At 38.3% G+C, this 15136-nt stretch overlaps 1 protein-coding gene across 6 annotated transcripts in view; it reads left to right on the top strand.

The window, feature by feature from the left end:
* Kdm2a (lysine demethylase 2A) overlaps nt 1-15136 on the top strand; it is a 111702-nt gene that overhangs the window by 77378 nt on the left and 19188 nt on the right. For all 6 annotated transcript variants that reach the window (XM_027944642.3, XM_027944640.2, XM_071616012.1 and 3 more), the window contains 6 exons: nt 11-117; nt 486-579; nt 2454-2607; nt 4405-4520; nt 8055-8181; nt 10209-10603. In XM_027944642.3, coding sequence (XP_027800443.1) covers nt 11-117; nt 486-579; nt 2454-2607; nt 4405-4520; nt 8055-8181; nt 10209-10603 — 993 coding nt within the window. The remainder of the gene's footprint in view (nt 1-10; nt 118-485; nt 580-2453; nt 2608-4404; nt 4521-8054; nt 8182-10208; nt 10604-15136) is intronic.

Raw genomic sequence — 15136 nt, 5'->3', positions numbered from 1 at the left:
CTTTTTAAAGGTGGATTTCATTGACTGGGTAGACAACATGTGGCCAAGGCATTTGAAGGAAAGTCAGACTGAATCAACAAATGCCATTCTGGAGATGCAGTACCCTAAAGTGCAGAAGTAAGTGACTGACTTACTGTATTTTCCTCAATGTGTTATGAGGGACCAAAGTGATAGCAACTAACTAGTTGCTCCCTTTTGAGCTTTGCTATACTAAATAATTTTAAAAAGTGAATTATTTAAGGGGAGACTGTATTCCAAAAGAGAGTGTGTGTGTATGTATGCATGCACCCATGCATGCACACCACAACACATGATCCCATGGTTAAAGGAAAACTATCCTTCTGGCAGTATGATGACTTGAAATTGCATTTCTCCCACCTACTAGGGGTCGATTAGGTGAAAGGTAAGGGAAGAGAGTGGCATTTTGATGGGTGAATTTTCTTTTTTCATCAGTGCACTAATGATGGTGCTTTTCTTTGGGTCAGGTACTGTCTAATGAGTGTTCGAGGCTGCTATACTGACTTCCATGTGGACTTTGGTGGTACCTCTGTTTGGTATCATATCCACCAAGGGGGAAAGGTATGGTCATGGTTGTGATTGGAATTGAAATCTGAAGCTGATTATATGACTTCGCTTTGGGTTTTTTTTGTTTTTGTTTTTGTTTTTGTTTTTTGAAGTTGTAGATGGACAGAATGACTTTATTTTGTTTGTTTATTTTTATGTGGTGCTGAGGATCAAACTCAGTGCCTCTGTCATTCTAGGCAAGCGCTCTGCCATTGGGCTACAGCCCCAGCCCTGCTTCAATTCTTGCATGCTTAATATACTGTAGAAATGAATCTCTTAGGAATCACCCCTGTTTGCATCTGGAGAGAACTGTAGAGTAAGCTGACCTTTGTGGCTAGTATTCAGTAGGAGTTTTAGTATTTATCTAGCCCACTGTCGTTGCACTAGTATTAGCATGGTACTTAGGGATTCTCAATAGTCCTGTTTCTAGATACCCAAAACAGAGTCTTCAAAATGAAGCCAAGAAGATGATTTTAGGACAACAATGTAATTTCTGTTCTTGAAAGTGTAATAATGTAGTGGAAGTAAATACAAATTTTGGATAGATTCACAATGAAATCAGCAAATTGGGGTCCAAACCAATTTTCACTGTGTGGAGGCATTTGTCTGAAATGTGGCCAAAGGAAGCCTTGTGTCCTGAGGATGTAAATAGATTTTGGAGAGTACCTTAAAAACAAAAACAAAAAACTTTATTTTATTTTTTATGTGATGCTGAGAATCAAATCCAGTGTCTCACGTGCTTGGCAAGCACTCTGCCACTGAGCCACAATCCCAGCCCCTATTACCTTTATTCTTGAAAAATTATACTCCAGTTTGTTGGAGTGTTTTTAATGTTATATGGTAATAGAAATGTAGAATTAATATCATAGAAGCCAAGTATGATACTACTGCATGCCTGAATCCTGATCCCAGTAACTCAAGAGAGGCTAAAGCAGGAGGATCTCAAGTTTGAGGCTACTCTGGGCAATTTAGTGAGACCCTATTTCAAAATAAAAAATAAAAGGGACAAGCTAGATACAGTAGCACATGCCTATAATCCCAATATTTTGGGAGGCTGAGACATGAAGATTGGAAGTTCAAAGCCAGCCTCAGCAAAAGTGAGGCACTAAGCAACTCAGCGAGTCCGTGTCTGTAAATAAAATATAAAATAGGGCTGGGCATGTGGGTCAGTGGTTGAGTGCCCCTGAGTTCAATCTCCAGTACCAAAAAAAAAAAAAGAGAGAGAGAGAGAAGAAAAGAAAAAAAGGGACAGAGGACTGAGGCTATAGATCAGTAGTAGATTGCCCTGGATTAAGTCCCCAATGCCACAAGATAGATGATGGATTATAAGAATGAATATCAGTGTTAGCCTTTTTTCCCCTACTAGAAATTAATGTATTTATAGCAAAAGTACAAATGAAATTAAATATGAGGTCTATTATAGAACAACTATCCCTAAACCCAAAAATCTTTTTTTTTTAAACTTTAGATTCATGTATCTTAGGTGTTGTCCTCGTCATCTTTGTTACTTCCTTGGAACAAAGCAACCCTGGCCTATCTCTTGAAGATATTGTACCCAAATAACTGTGCTACTTAGGACTCTAGAGGCCAGATAGCCAGGGATTTTTGAAAGTTCACCTAGGTAAAGAGCTAAATGTCTTGTTTCTCTGTTGAGTCCTGAATGGGTTCTGCATTCTACAATCAGATCCCAGGAAAGGCCTGATGCTGAATGACAAGAAAGATCTACTTAGGCCCTGTGAGTTTCTCGAATAGGCAGGTTTTACAGGCTGGGAGAAAATTCTTGCCTACCTTCTACCTTGTAGTTTTAACTTTGAACCTATTCAGTAGTTGAGTGAAACGACTGGGTCATGTCAATGGCTGTTAACAGACTGGAGTCTTTTAACTCACAGGTCTTCTGGCTCATCCCCCCTACAGCCCACAACCTGGAGCTGTACGAGAACTGGCTGCTGTCAGGGAAACAGGGAGACATCTTTCTGGGTGACCGGGTATCAGATTGCCAGCGCATTGAGCTCAAGCAGGGCTATACCTTCGTCATTCCCTCAGGTAAGCAGAGTAAGGGAAAGGGGATTGTTTAGTCACTTTCTTTATTTAAAACTGATGGGCTAAGGGTTACACCAGGCTGGGCAGCAACAGTGGTATCTTTCCTGTCATTAAGGGTAGATACTGAGAGAAAAAAAAATAACACACATGCATCATTTTGTATGTGTGTTACTAGATATTGAACCCAGAGTCAGTCTGCAACTGAGTTGCATCTTCAGTTCATCCCACGAGCCCCCTTTTTTTCCTGACACAAAGTCTTGCTAAGTTAAATTACCCACGCTGGTCTTGAAGTTTTGATCCTCCTGAGTCCCTGGAATTATTGGTGTGCACCTGCTTGCCTAGCCGAGAATATATATGTGTGTGTGTGTGTGTTATATATATATATTTTTTTGGGGGGGGTGTACTGAGGATTGAACTTGGGCACTCTATCACTGAGCCATACCCCCAACCCTATTTTGTATTTTATTTAGAGACAGGGTCTCACCATTGTTGAGGCTGGCTTTGAACTCACAATCCTCCTACTCGGCCTCCCAGGCCACTTGGATTACAGACGTGTGTATAAAAGTCCAGTGATTTAACACTAAAGGGATATATCAGAATTGCCAGTGGAGACTTTTCAAAAGATTACATGTATGGGGCCCCACATTAGCTTCAGTCATTCAGAATCTCTACAGAGAAAACAACATCCGCAGGTAATGTGCCACCCTTGATGAAAAACTACCTAAACTTCTAGAAATAGCTGTGAAAGCCAGAGTGCTTTGAATCAGCAGTATTTTTTTTATCCAGTCACTATCTCCAGAGTAAATGCTAAGTACAGATTTTAGCTGGGTGCAATGGCACATGCTTGAAATCCCAGCTACTTGGGAGCCCAGGATAGGTGGATGTCAAGTTTAAGATCAGCCTGAGAAACGTAGCAAAATTCTCTTTCAAAATGAAAAATATATGGCTGGGGCTATGGCTCAGCGGTAGCGCACTTGCCTAGCATGTGTGAGGCACTGGGTTTGATTCTCAGCACCACATATAAATAGATAGGTAGATAAATGGATAAATGTCCATCAATAACTTAAAAAATGAAAAATATGAAGAGGGATGTAGCTCAGTGGTAGGGTACTCCTGAGTTCAGTTAGTTCAATCCCCAGTATAGGAAAAAAACAAACAAAAAACAGATTTTGGAGTCATAGACTTCTTTGAGAATGTTGACTATATATTTACCTGCTTTATACACTTGGTCGGTATTTAAATGTCTTTTATTTTGTTGTAAGGAATAAATGAAAATATAATGAACTGTCTGCTCCAGAGATGGTTCACATTTGGAGTTCCAGTAGCAGCATTTATTAAGTTTTTTTAGCTGAAGATGTAGCTCAGAGTTAGAACACTTTGCCTGTCATGGGCAAGGCCCTGGGTTTGATCCCCAGCAACACACAAAACAACACACACATTTCTTACACTGGACATGGTGGTATGTGCCTGTGATTTCAGCAACTTGGGAGATGGAGGTGGAAGGATTGCTTAAGTGCACAAGTTTAAGATCAACTTGGTGAGCATAACAAACTCCTGCCTCAAAATAAAAAAGTTTAAATGGATTTTCTCATCAATGTTCACCAGCAACCATATGAAGTATAATTTATCCTGTTTTTACAGAGGAAATTGAGCTTTGAGAAATGAAGTAACTTGACTAACCATTAAATACCAGAATCAGAGAAAAAGACTTTGTGATCTAGGAGCTTTATACTGTTACTCTAAGAAAGCCATACTGCAACGTGTGCTTTCAGCTCCTGCCTCCATTCACTTTCCTTCCAGGCTGGATTCATGCTGTGTATACTCCTACAGATACATTAGTGTTTGGAGGCAATTTTTTGCATAGCTTCAACATCCCCATGCAGTTAAAGATATACAACATTGAAGATCGGACTCGGGTAAGTAACTTTATGTAAGTAATTTTATGTAACAGTTCACTGTGAAGAGGTTTACCCCACTTAAGACAGATGGTTACAACAGAATAATGGATATTTTGTCAAAACTTGATATTTTCTTTGGGTTAAAATACAATGTTGACATTTTGGATGCACAGAAATTTTAGCAGAATTGATATACTTGGTTTTGTGGACTTCAGTTCTTTGAAGTTCTTGATATCTTGGGTTTTTAAAGGACCAGAGATGGGTATCTGGTACTTTGTTAGGTCATGCTTTTCATTTTTATACTCACATTATAATTTGGTGTAATGGGTTTTATCAATTCAAGTTCATTTATCTTTATTCTCATTACTAACACTCATACCATCTTATTTTAGTATATAAAATGTATATATACAGTCTTTTTTCATCTGGAGTTCCATGGAAAAAATTAAGCTCTGTAGAAAATAATTTGGAGTCTTATTTTCTCAGTTTTCCATAGAATGGTACTGAACTGACTGGTACCATTCTACATGCAAAAGAAAGAGTTAATCATTAGACACCATGGATACCTAAAGCAAGAGTTGGCAAACTTTATTAAGACCCAGATAGTAAATGTTTGCTTTGTGGACCATAACATATCTGTTGCACCTGCTTTCTTTACTCTGCCTTATATTATGAAACATTTATGCATACTTCAAATAAAATGAAGTTGTCTCTGTGACACTTGCCTATAATTCCAACTACTTGGGAGACTGAGGCAGGAAATTTGAGGGGCAGCTTAGTAAGACCTGCCTCATATATTTTATATATATATATATATATATATCCCCTCCTCTCCACCATGGACCTTGGGATTAAACCCTAGGGCCTCTTGCACACCAGGCATTCTCTACCACAGAACTATATGCCCAGCGCCGCCCCCGCCCCCCCCAAGGATTGAACTCAGGGGTGCTTAACCACTGAGTGACATCCCCCAACCCCAGCCCTGGTTTTGTATTTTAGGTAGAGACAGAGTCTCACTGAGTTGCTTAGCATTTCTCTTAGTTCTTGAGACTGGCTTTGAACTTGCGATCCTCTTGCCTCAGCCTCCCAATCTTCTAGGATTACAGGCATGCACCCCTGTGCCCAGCCCCGCCCCTTTTATAAAAAATTTCAAGAGTCTTGCTAAATTGCTAGATTGGCCTCAATCTTTTGATTCTCCTGCTTCCAACCTGAGTACCTAGGACTATAGGCCCTTGCCACCATGCCCAGCCTAAAAAGAAAATAAAGGATACAATACCCTATTTTCTTCCTCCTTTACCCCACTTTTCTCTTCTTCTCCTCTCCCTACCTTCCTTCTCTGTATCACTCTGTCTCTGTCTCTTTCTTTTTTTCCATACTTGGGATTGAACTGAAGTCCTTGCCCTTGCTAAGCAAGCTCTCTTATCACTGACCTACATCCCAGCCCTTTTAAATTTTTATTTAGAGAGATAAGATCTCACTGAGCTGCCCAGGCTGGCTTCTGACTTGCAGTATTCCTGTCTCAGTATCTTGAGTAGCTGTGATTATAATCATACCAGGTATGTGCCTATAATCATACCTGGCTGCTCTTCTTTTTTGATAATGGGGATTGAATCCAGAAGTGCTCAACCACTGAGCCAGCTGTTTGTTTGTTTCTCTCTCTCCCTCTCTCCCTCCCTCCCTCCCCCAGGGCCTTGTGCATGTGAGGCAAGCATTCTACCAAATGAGGTATTTCCCCAGCCCTTTTTTGAAGACAGAGTCTCAATAAGTTTTTTAGGGGCTTTCTAAGTTGCCCAAATTGGTCTCGAACTTGTGATTGTCCTGCCTCAGCCTCCCAAGTCCCTGGAATTACAGGCATGCACCACCATGCCTGGTGGCTGCTGTGCTTTTAAAAAAATTATCCATATTACTTAGCTCTCAACAGATTTCTAGAGAGCTTTAGAGTTTGTAGTTATCTCAGATTCCCACAGTCCCTTCCAGAAAACTGTTGATACATTTTGAAGGCTAGTGGAAAATCATGGTATGTTATATTTAATTTTGGGAGACCAAATATCTATTATTTATCACCTCACACATTTTTACTCTCCCCTTTATCAGAAATAAATTAATTTTTTTTTTCTTTTTTGGTATCAGGGATTGAACCCAGAGATGCTTAACCACTAAGCCACACATCCCCAATCTTTTTTTTTTTTTTTTTTTTTAAGTAAGGGAGGAAAAGTCTCTTTTAGTTAGTTATTAAAGCTGTAACCATGTAATAAGAGATTCAGATTCAGGGTCTGGCTATTCTGCATTGGAAAGTTAATTTGTGTTGACTCTGTAAAATATATGTCTCTCCTGCCTTGTGATAAAAAGATAATCTTCTCATTCCACACTAGTGCCCCGTAGTAACCTGGTAGGTTTTTGAAAAGGAACTTCCATCTAGTTCTTTTTGATTCAGGAAGACTATCTGACAGTGGACACTTGAGAAGGAGCAAGTGAAGTGATCACTCTAAGACAGGAGAATATGGGAATATCCTCAGGAGTTACAGATTCAAAATTACATTTGGCTTTTGAGACATGGCCTCTCAAATAAATAAACAAATAAACAAACAAAGGCAAAATATGTTTAGGATAGTTTGCATCAGTTTTGCCGATTAACCCATGCAGATTTGCCTTTTCCTTGATGGTGGCAAGTCTAAGGGGCATTTCCTTTAGTTATTATTCAACTGGAATAATTTTTCAAATCCTTTGGGGAGAGGAAGAAAACTCATGGTACTTTTGAGAGAGAATAGAAAGAAAACTAAAAATGATGGCTGATCAGGCCACGTGGAATATTGATCTGATTTATGTACATACCATTTTGGCAAAGTATAGGACAGGCAAGCTGAAAGTTGATAGTGGGAAAAGTAGTGTTGTCCCCTAAGCTCCACACTTTGGGAATGAGTCTCAAATTATATGTATATGTAATGACCTACTATGAACATAATTTTATCTCATGTCCTATTTTTCCATTAGATTCTTTGTTCCTTGGCCTTTTGATTCAGAATAAAACTAGAGTAAAGCAAGAGTGCCTGGCATGCCTTTTATCTAATACTGTAACAATTTTCACAAGTATGTTGTGTCTTACTCTTAACATTTTATCCTCTGTCCCCAGACCTAATTAATTAATTAATTAATTAATTAATTAATTTTGCAATGCTGGGGCTTGTACCCAGGGCCTTACATGTGCTAGGTAAACACTCTGCCTCTGAGCTACATCCCCAGCCCTCAGAATTTCTTTTTGACACTCTCCTGCTCATTTCTTTTTGATACTCTCCTGCTCAAGCAAGATAGCCTCTTGTTGGTCCTGAATGGTCTTCCCAAATACCTTTTGTCTACCATGATTGTGTCCCAAGGCTAACGTTTTCCAAGTTGATGGATTGACTTGAGTTTTTGTTTGCAATGCCAACTCAAGTTTGGAGGTTGACTGGCAAGAATTTTTCCTTGGTTAATTATTATAGTCATTCAGATCGTCTTAATTTTTTTCCTTGAAAATTGTCTTTGCCTAGCTTTTCTCATTATTTTGTCCCTGTGTAGGTTCCAAATAAGTTCCGCTATCCATTCTATTATGAGATGTGTTGGTACGTGTTAGAGCGCTATGTATACTGTATAACCAACCGCTCCCACCTAACTAAGGAATTTCAGAAAGAATCCCTCAGCATGGGTGAGTATTCTGCCTTTGCAAACTTTCAAGATACCTTTAACCCAGGAATATTCAGTAGGCTGTTGCTTAATTACATATGTATGTTTAGGTTTTTTACTTAGCCACTTGGAATTACCAAATTCATCCCTTGGAATTGAACACTAGATACCCATCTAAATATGAATTACTAGGCAAAGAGAAATACTCTGGGTCTGATCTTTGAGTTGCTAGTATGTAGCTCTTCAAGAAGGACGATTGTTTGTCTAATATGTCTTATTGTATAGAAAATGGTCTTTGGCACAGTATTTTATTAAAACACCTCTTCTAGGCAGTCTACTAAGCAGTTTACATGCAAATAAATTCTTATTACCTGTGAACTAGGTATAATCCCCATTTTACAAATGGGAACATTAGGTTCAAGAAAATTAACATACTTGTCCATGATCTTACAGTTAATAAGTGAATAAGTGGCAAAGTTGCAGTTTGAATCAGGTAGTTAAACTCTAAAATTTTAGACTATTCCATTTCCTAAATTGGAGAGGAACCAAAACTGTAATATGCTGTGATCACATGTTTCTCTGAAATCTCCAAATCCAAAGAAAATATTGTTTTGCTTTAGCATTTTCTTTTTACCCTGTTACTCATGGTATGTATTCTCATTTGAAAATTTAAAATGCTCACTCAAAATGTGAAAGAAGGTTAAGAGAGTTGTATATACAACAGAATTCAATCTTATTTTAAATAGTTCTAATCATAGTTACACATATATACATAGAAAAAGATGGAAAGAAAATACATTTCATTGTTTGGTTATTATCCTAGGGTAAAGGGATAAAGCATTATCTAAGTTATTTGTATTAAATGTGTATTTTTATAATAATTTTTAAAAGACCAAGGATATTATCACTGTGTTTTTAATTATCAGAATCTTCATTTTCACAAAATGACTACTTTTCAAAAAGGTGACTACATAGTTTTGTTATCTGTGTTGCTAGGATTTCAACTCCCCTAAGCTTTATTTTATGACCAAAACTTTGTTCAAAAATACTTAAATGTATGTGCTTCCTACTTTCTACTTTTATAGAAGATAATGAAATCATGATCTCAAATTTAAGCTTGAATCTGAAACCAATTTACAGCCACTTTAGTAGGTAACTTATTTCTAGTACACAAAGACTGGGCCCCTCCCAACCTCCCCCACCAAGTTCTGCTGATTAAATGCAGGGCCTTGCCCATACTAGACAAGCACTGAGCTGCATTCCTGCCCTTTTAAATTTTTATTTTGAGGCAGGGTCTCACTAAACTGGAAATCCTGCTGACTGTTACTTCAGTTGCCTTACTAGAGCAGAATTCTATTTCTAACCTGTAATCATGATTTTGGACAGTAGACTAATTGATTGAATAAGGAGAGGGGACCACCACCACCCCCACGTGCTATCTATCTATCTATCTATCTATCTATCTATCTATCTATCTATCTATTTACGGCAAGGATTGAATCCAGGGGCTCTTAACCACTGATCCACATCCCTAGCCCTTTTTATTTTTAAAATTTTATTTGTTTATTTTTATGTGGTGCTGAGGATCAAACCCAGTGCCTCACTTGTGCTAGGCAAGTATGCTACCACTAAGCCACAACCCCGGACCCCTTTTTATTTTTTTATTTTGAGACAGTCTTGCTAAGTTGCTAAGGCCGACTTTGAATTTGTGATCTTCCTGCCTCAGCCTCCCAAGGATTACAGCTGCTAGGATTACAAGTGTGCTCCACTGCACCTGATGTGAGACCATTTTTAAATGACAGTATTTTCGTGGGCTGGGGTTGTAGCCCAGTAGTAGAGTGCTTGCCTAGGACATGTGAGGCATTGGGTTCAATCTTCACCATCACAAACAAACAAACAAATAAATAAATAAAGGTATTGTGTTCATCTGTAGTTTAAAATTTTTTTAAATGATGGTTTTATTATTTATAACCTATGTCACCTATTTCTCTTGTTGATCACATGACCAAGTGGCATGTTCTTATTGCATTTTTTTCTTTGTATTGGTAGATTTGGAATTAAATGGGTTGGAGTCTGGAAATGGAGAAGAAGAAGGAGTCGACCGAGAACCCCGACGCTTGAGCAATAGGCGTTCTGTCCTCACTAGCCCTGTAGCCAATGGTGTCAACCTGGATTTTGACGGACTGGGCAAAACTTGCCGAAGTCTTCCAAGTCTGAAGAAAACTTTGTCTGGGGATTCATCCTCTGACTCTAGTCGGGGCTCCCACAATGGTCAAGTGTGGGATCCCCAGTGTAGTCCCCGAAAGGACAGGCAAGTGCATTTGACCCATTTTGAGCTTGAAGGCCTTCGCTGCCTTGTAGATAAGTTGGAGTCTCTGCCACTGCACAAGAAGTGTGTCCCCACAGGGATAGAAGATGAAGATGCTCTCATTGCTGATGTAAAGGTAAGCAATTGTTGACTGGGCTAAGACAACCAGTTTCTGGATTTGGAAGGAGAAAGTGTAGGGATTTAGGATAATCCCTGGTTTCATTCACAGAGAAGTTAATACATGCTTATGTTTGTTAATTCTGCTCAGTGCTTAAGTTCCTAGAGTGAAGTGAGACCCCATTGCTCAGTGATAAAAGCAACCCTAAGTTCAATCCCCAGTACCAAACAAAAGGAGGAAAGAAGGACGGTTACAAGTAACTGTGGAGGTTTAACAAGGACTTAAATTTAATCCTAGGGGGGCTGGGGATGTGGCTCAAGCGGTAGCGTGCTCACCTGGCATGCGTGCGGCCCGGGTTCGATCCTCAGCACCACATACAAATAAAGATATTGTGTCTGCCGAAAACTAAAAATAAATAAATAAATATTTTGAAAAAATTAATCCTAGGGCTGGGGTTGTGGCTCAGTGGTAGAGCGCTCACCTAACATGTGTGAGGCCCTGGGTTCGATCCTCAGCACCAAATAAATAAATAAATAAAGGTATTGTGTCCATCTACAACAACAACAAAAAAATTTTTTTTTAAATTTAATCCTAAAAACATAGTTAAGGATGACCCACTAAATAAAGGTAAGCCTGAGAAAGTGTTTTACAGTAAAAAATTTTACTTTAAACCTAAGTTATGCTCAGATATAGAGACATATTGCAAGACAAAAGAGAGACCAATAGCATTCTCATCCTAAATGAGAGAAAACAAATTGTTCTTTGTTGGCATATATTGAGTAGGTTTAGTATCTTTAGTTTCAAATTCATCTATTATTAAAATTTAAATACCTACCTCATAGGTGATAACAAAACAAAATGTCATTTTAAACATTCATTGAATGTTACTTTATCAAGTTTCTTCATCATATATATATATAATATAATATATATAAATTTTTTTAAAATTTATTTCTATACACACACACACATACACACAAAAGAATTAAACCCAGGGGCATTTTACATGCTGAGCTACACCCCCAGTCCTTTTTTTAATATACAGTGCTGAGAGTTTAACCCACTGTCTCATACATGCTAGGTAAGCGCTTTTCCACTGAACCCCAGTCCCACCCCCAATCTTTTTTTTTTTTTTTTTGGTGGTATTAGGGCCCAATCCTTTTTATTATTTAATTTGAGAAAGGGTCTTGCAAAGTTGCTGAGGCTGGCCTCCAACTTGTAAACCTCTTGTTAGCCTCCTTAGTTGCTGGGATTACAGGCATGCATTACTGTACCTGGCTTTTAAAAAAAATGTCAGTATTTAGAACTTTTGTGCAGGGCATGGATATGTGTATCAGGAAGCTAGTCCACAGTTGGTAATATTATTATTTTAGAAAACTACCACAGGTATGGGAATCTGGCTTAATGCTAGAGTGCTTCCCTATCATATGTGAAGCCCTGGGTTTGATCTTTTGCAACCACCAAAAATTAAGAACATAATAGGAATAAATTAAGGAATAATTTTTGTCACCCCAATAAATATCTCATAGTAGATCTTTTTTTTTTTAATAACAGGGATTGAACTCAGGGGCACTCGACCCCCAGCCCTATTTTGTATTTTATTTAGAGACAGGGTCTCACTGAGTTGCTTAGTGCCTCGCAGTTGCTGAGGCTGGCTTTGAACTCGCAATTCTCCTATCTCAGCCTCCCAAGCAGCTGGGATTACAGGCATGTGCCACCGCACCCAGCTATCATAGTAAGTCTTTTCCATCATTGATTCCTGGTTCAGGTTTTCCTTGACTACCATATACCCAGCTTCTACCACTCCAGGAAAGAATTCCAAGACTGCAGTCAGACTTCCTTTTTCCCCTGCCCCTTTTTCTTTTCAGAGTTGACATTTTAATTATATCTTATATTGTTCATGTATCAGCTAACAGGTTAAAAAGAATACAGAATTATCTAAAAAGGGGTGGTAACCTGATGAGATTGGTCCTCTTCAATAGTAATAGAAGCTGGGAAGTTAGTATTAGAGTTTGATTTCATAAGTCATGCTCTAAAAGAGGCAAGTGCATGGCTTGTATATGAGGAAGGAAATGACCAAGTTTCTGGTTAGTATGGTCCCATTTCTGGAATGACTAATATGCACCAAAAGTTTTGCTATATTTTCCCAGACTAACAACTTAAATCCCAAACTTAGACTCTTGAGTGAGCAAAGGACATTGAGGTTTTTCTTTTGCACTGTGGTGGAACTTATATAATCATAAGAGCTTAAGTGTAACAAACTTACTTAAGTGTAACAAACTTACTTCTTTTATACAGAAGAAGTAAGATAGCTATTCTATCATGAATGCATATGGGAAATAATAAATTTGACTTCTGAGACTTGTTAACTTGTATAATTATCTTTAGGAACCTATAAAGAAAGATCTGTAAAATTATATCTAATAACATCCTTTTGGCTTGGGTGTCTATTATTTTTGATTTATAAAATAGAAGAATATCTTCATTCCTAAGGATTATCTATAGATAGATTTGACTCCATAGAATCCAGTTGTAGAAAGCAATGTTGTACTCCACCAATCAATTGTATAAAGTCAAGTATCCTGGTAGAAATACCATTGGAGTAGTTTCAAGTAGCTAATAAGATTTGTGGAGATGATGGTATACCAGGGGAAAATGTAGAAAGATTTGAGTCAAATATTAAGCAGAGTGAAAGGAGGAGGCAGCAGCGAGGGGAAAGAGTTAAGAGGAGACATCTAGAAAGGACTCCTGGCATTATGAAAAGCCCATGGGGAGAGGTTTTTTTGTTTTGTTTTGTTTTAAATCAGGATCACAGGGAAACATGGCTGCCAATACTGGCTAAGATACCGAGACAGAGGTCAGAACATGAGGGATTAGTGGCTTGAGGGATAACTGCATAGATTGACAGTGTTCGAATTCTTCCCTCAGTGGCTTGTCCATACCTCCTTATTTGCCCCAAACAAGAGAAGTAAAAATACAGCCAGGCACAGTGGCACTCACTTGTAGGGAAACTTAAACAGGAGAATTACTTGAGCTAAGGGTTTGAGGCCAGCCTGGGCAACAAATCAGGACCCCATTTCTTAAAAAAAAAGAAGAAAAGAAAGAAAAAGAAAGTGCTTGAATTCTTCAAATATAAGTATCACTCAAAAGAAAAAAGAAAGGATTGGATTGGGTAGGTATGGAATCACTGCACAGCTGGGGATTCTGCAGTGCCAGAGAACTTAGTGTTCATAGATCTAATGGCTTCACTGTAGTGGGGGGGGGGGGGGGGAGGAGGCACAGAAGTTTGCTGTTTCTGTAGAGAGAGGATTGTTTTCTGTTAAAATCTACCTGGTTCTCAGAACTAATAGAAGGAATGAGAAGAAAAGTAATGAGATGATATACACATAATTACATATCCCTGGAAAAAAAGTTCATTTTAATGCTGATAAAAGGGCTTTGAAGGTTCTAAAATGTTAATTTCTACAGTGTTAAAAATAATAGAATTAGAAGGAAATTAAATGAAAAATAGGACATTGAAGGGTGTTGATTTATTGGTAAAGTAAATCAGCATGGGTATGGTTCTTTTTGGGAAGAATGTGAGTAACCTTGATAACTAAAAAAGTTTACATTTTTTAGTAGGACTTCACTGTTTTATCTGTGCCCATTTTGATGATAAAGGTGTTCATAGTATATACACATCTACAAAAATAAAGTTTTTGATAAGTCTGACAGTCATACTTCATAATTGCACATTCTAGGCAAGTGCTCTACTACTGAACTATAATCCCAGCCCTTGTTATTTTGGAACAGATCACAAAGTTGCCTAAAACCTGTCATCCTCCTGTCTCAGCCTCTCTGGTAGCTGGGATTGTAAGTGTTTGCCACTACACCCAGCCATACTTTCTGACTCTTGGGCAGATCACTTGTTTTATTTTTTTTCAGTGCTTGGGATTGAATCCAGAGCCTCCTGCATGCTAAGCAAACATTCCACAACTCATCTACATCGCCAGCCATGCTACTAGATTTATAAAAGCCTGTTTTCTCCTTTGTAAAGTTATCTCACAGGATTGCTGTTTACATTCATCATAAGTTATAGCTCAATACTAGACAATGTGCTAATCAGCATGTAGAAGGCCCTAGATTAAGCCCCAGCACCAAACACATATTAATACACCCACACCCCATCTCAAAACAAAAATAATATTAGTAAAGCAGTAGCATTATTGTACCCAAAAAATTAGGTGTTATAAATCAGTGAAATGCATTTATTCTACTACTGTGAGGAAATCCTGCCTCCTCTGTGCCAGGAGCCAGATTGAATTTTGAGGAAACTATATAGACATGTACTTGTCCCAAACTTAAGGGTCTTAAGTGGAACAGACATTTAAGTAGGCTAAGAAATAAGTGTAGTCTGGGTTTGTAGGTCCTCCTATGCATGACGCAGGGCACTAAGCAAACACTGAGGGAGGGTGCAATACTACTACTACTTATCTACTCTTATCAAAGAGTCTAACATTTTATTTTGTAACTGTGGTCTAAAAATTTACACTAGGCCCCATCCCAAGAATA

Source organism: Marmota flaviventris, chromosome 9, assembly GCF_047511675.1.
Source record: "Marmota flaviventris isolate mMarFla1 chromosome 9, mMarFla1.hap1, whole genome shotgun sequence".
Lineage (NCBI taxonomy): Eukaryota > Metazoa > Chordata > Mammalia > Rodentia > Sciuridae > Marmota > Marmota flaviventris.
This window is presented reverse-complemented; position numbering and strand designations above follow the sequence as displayed.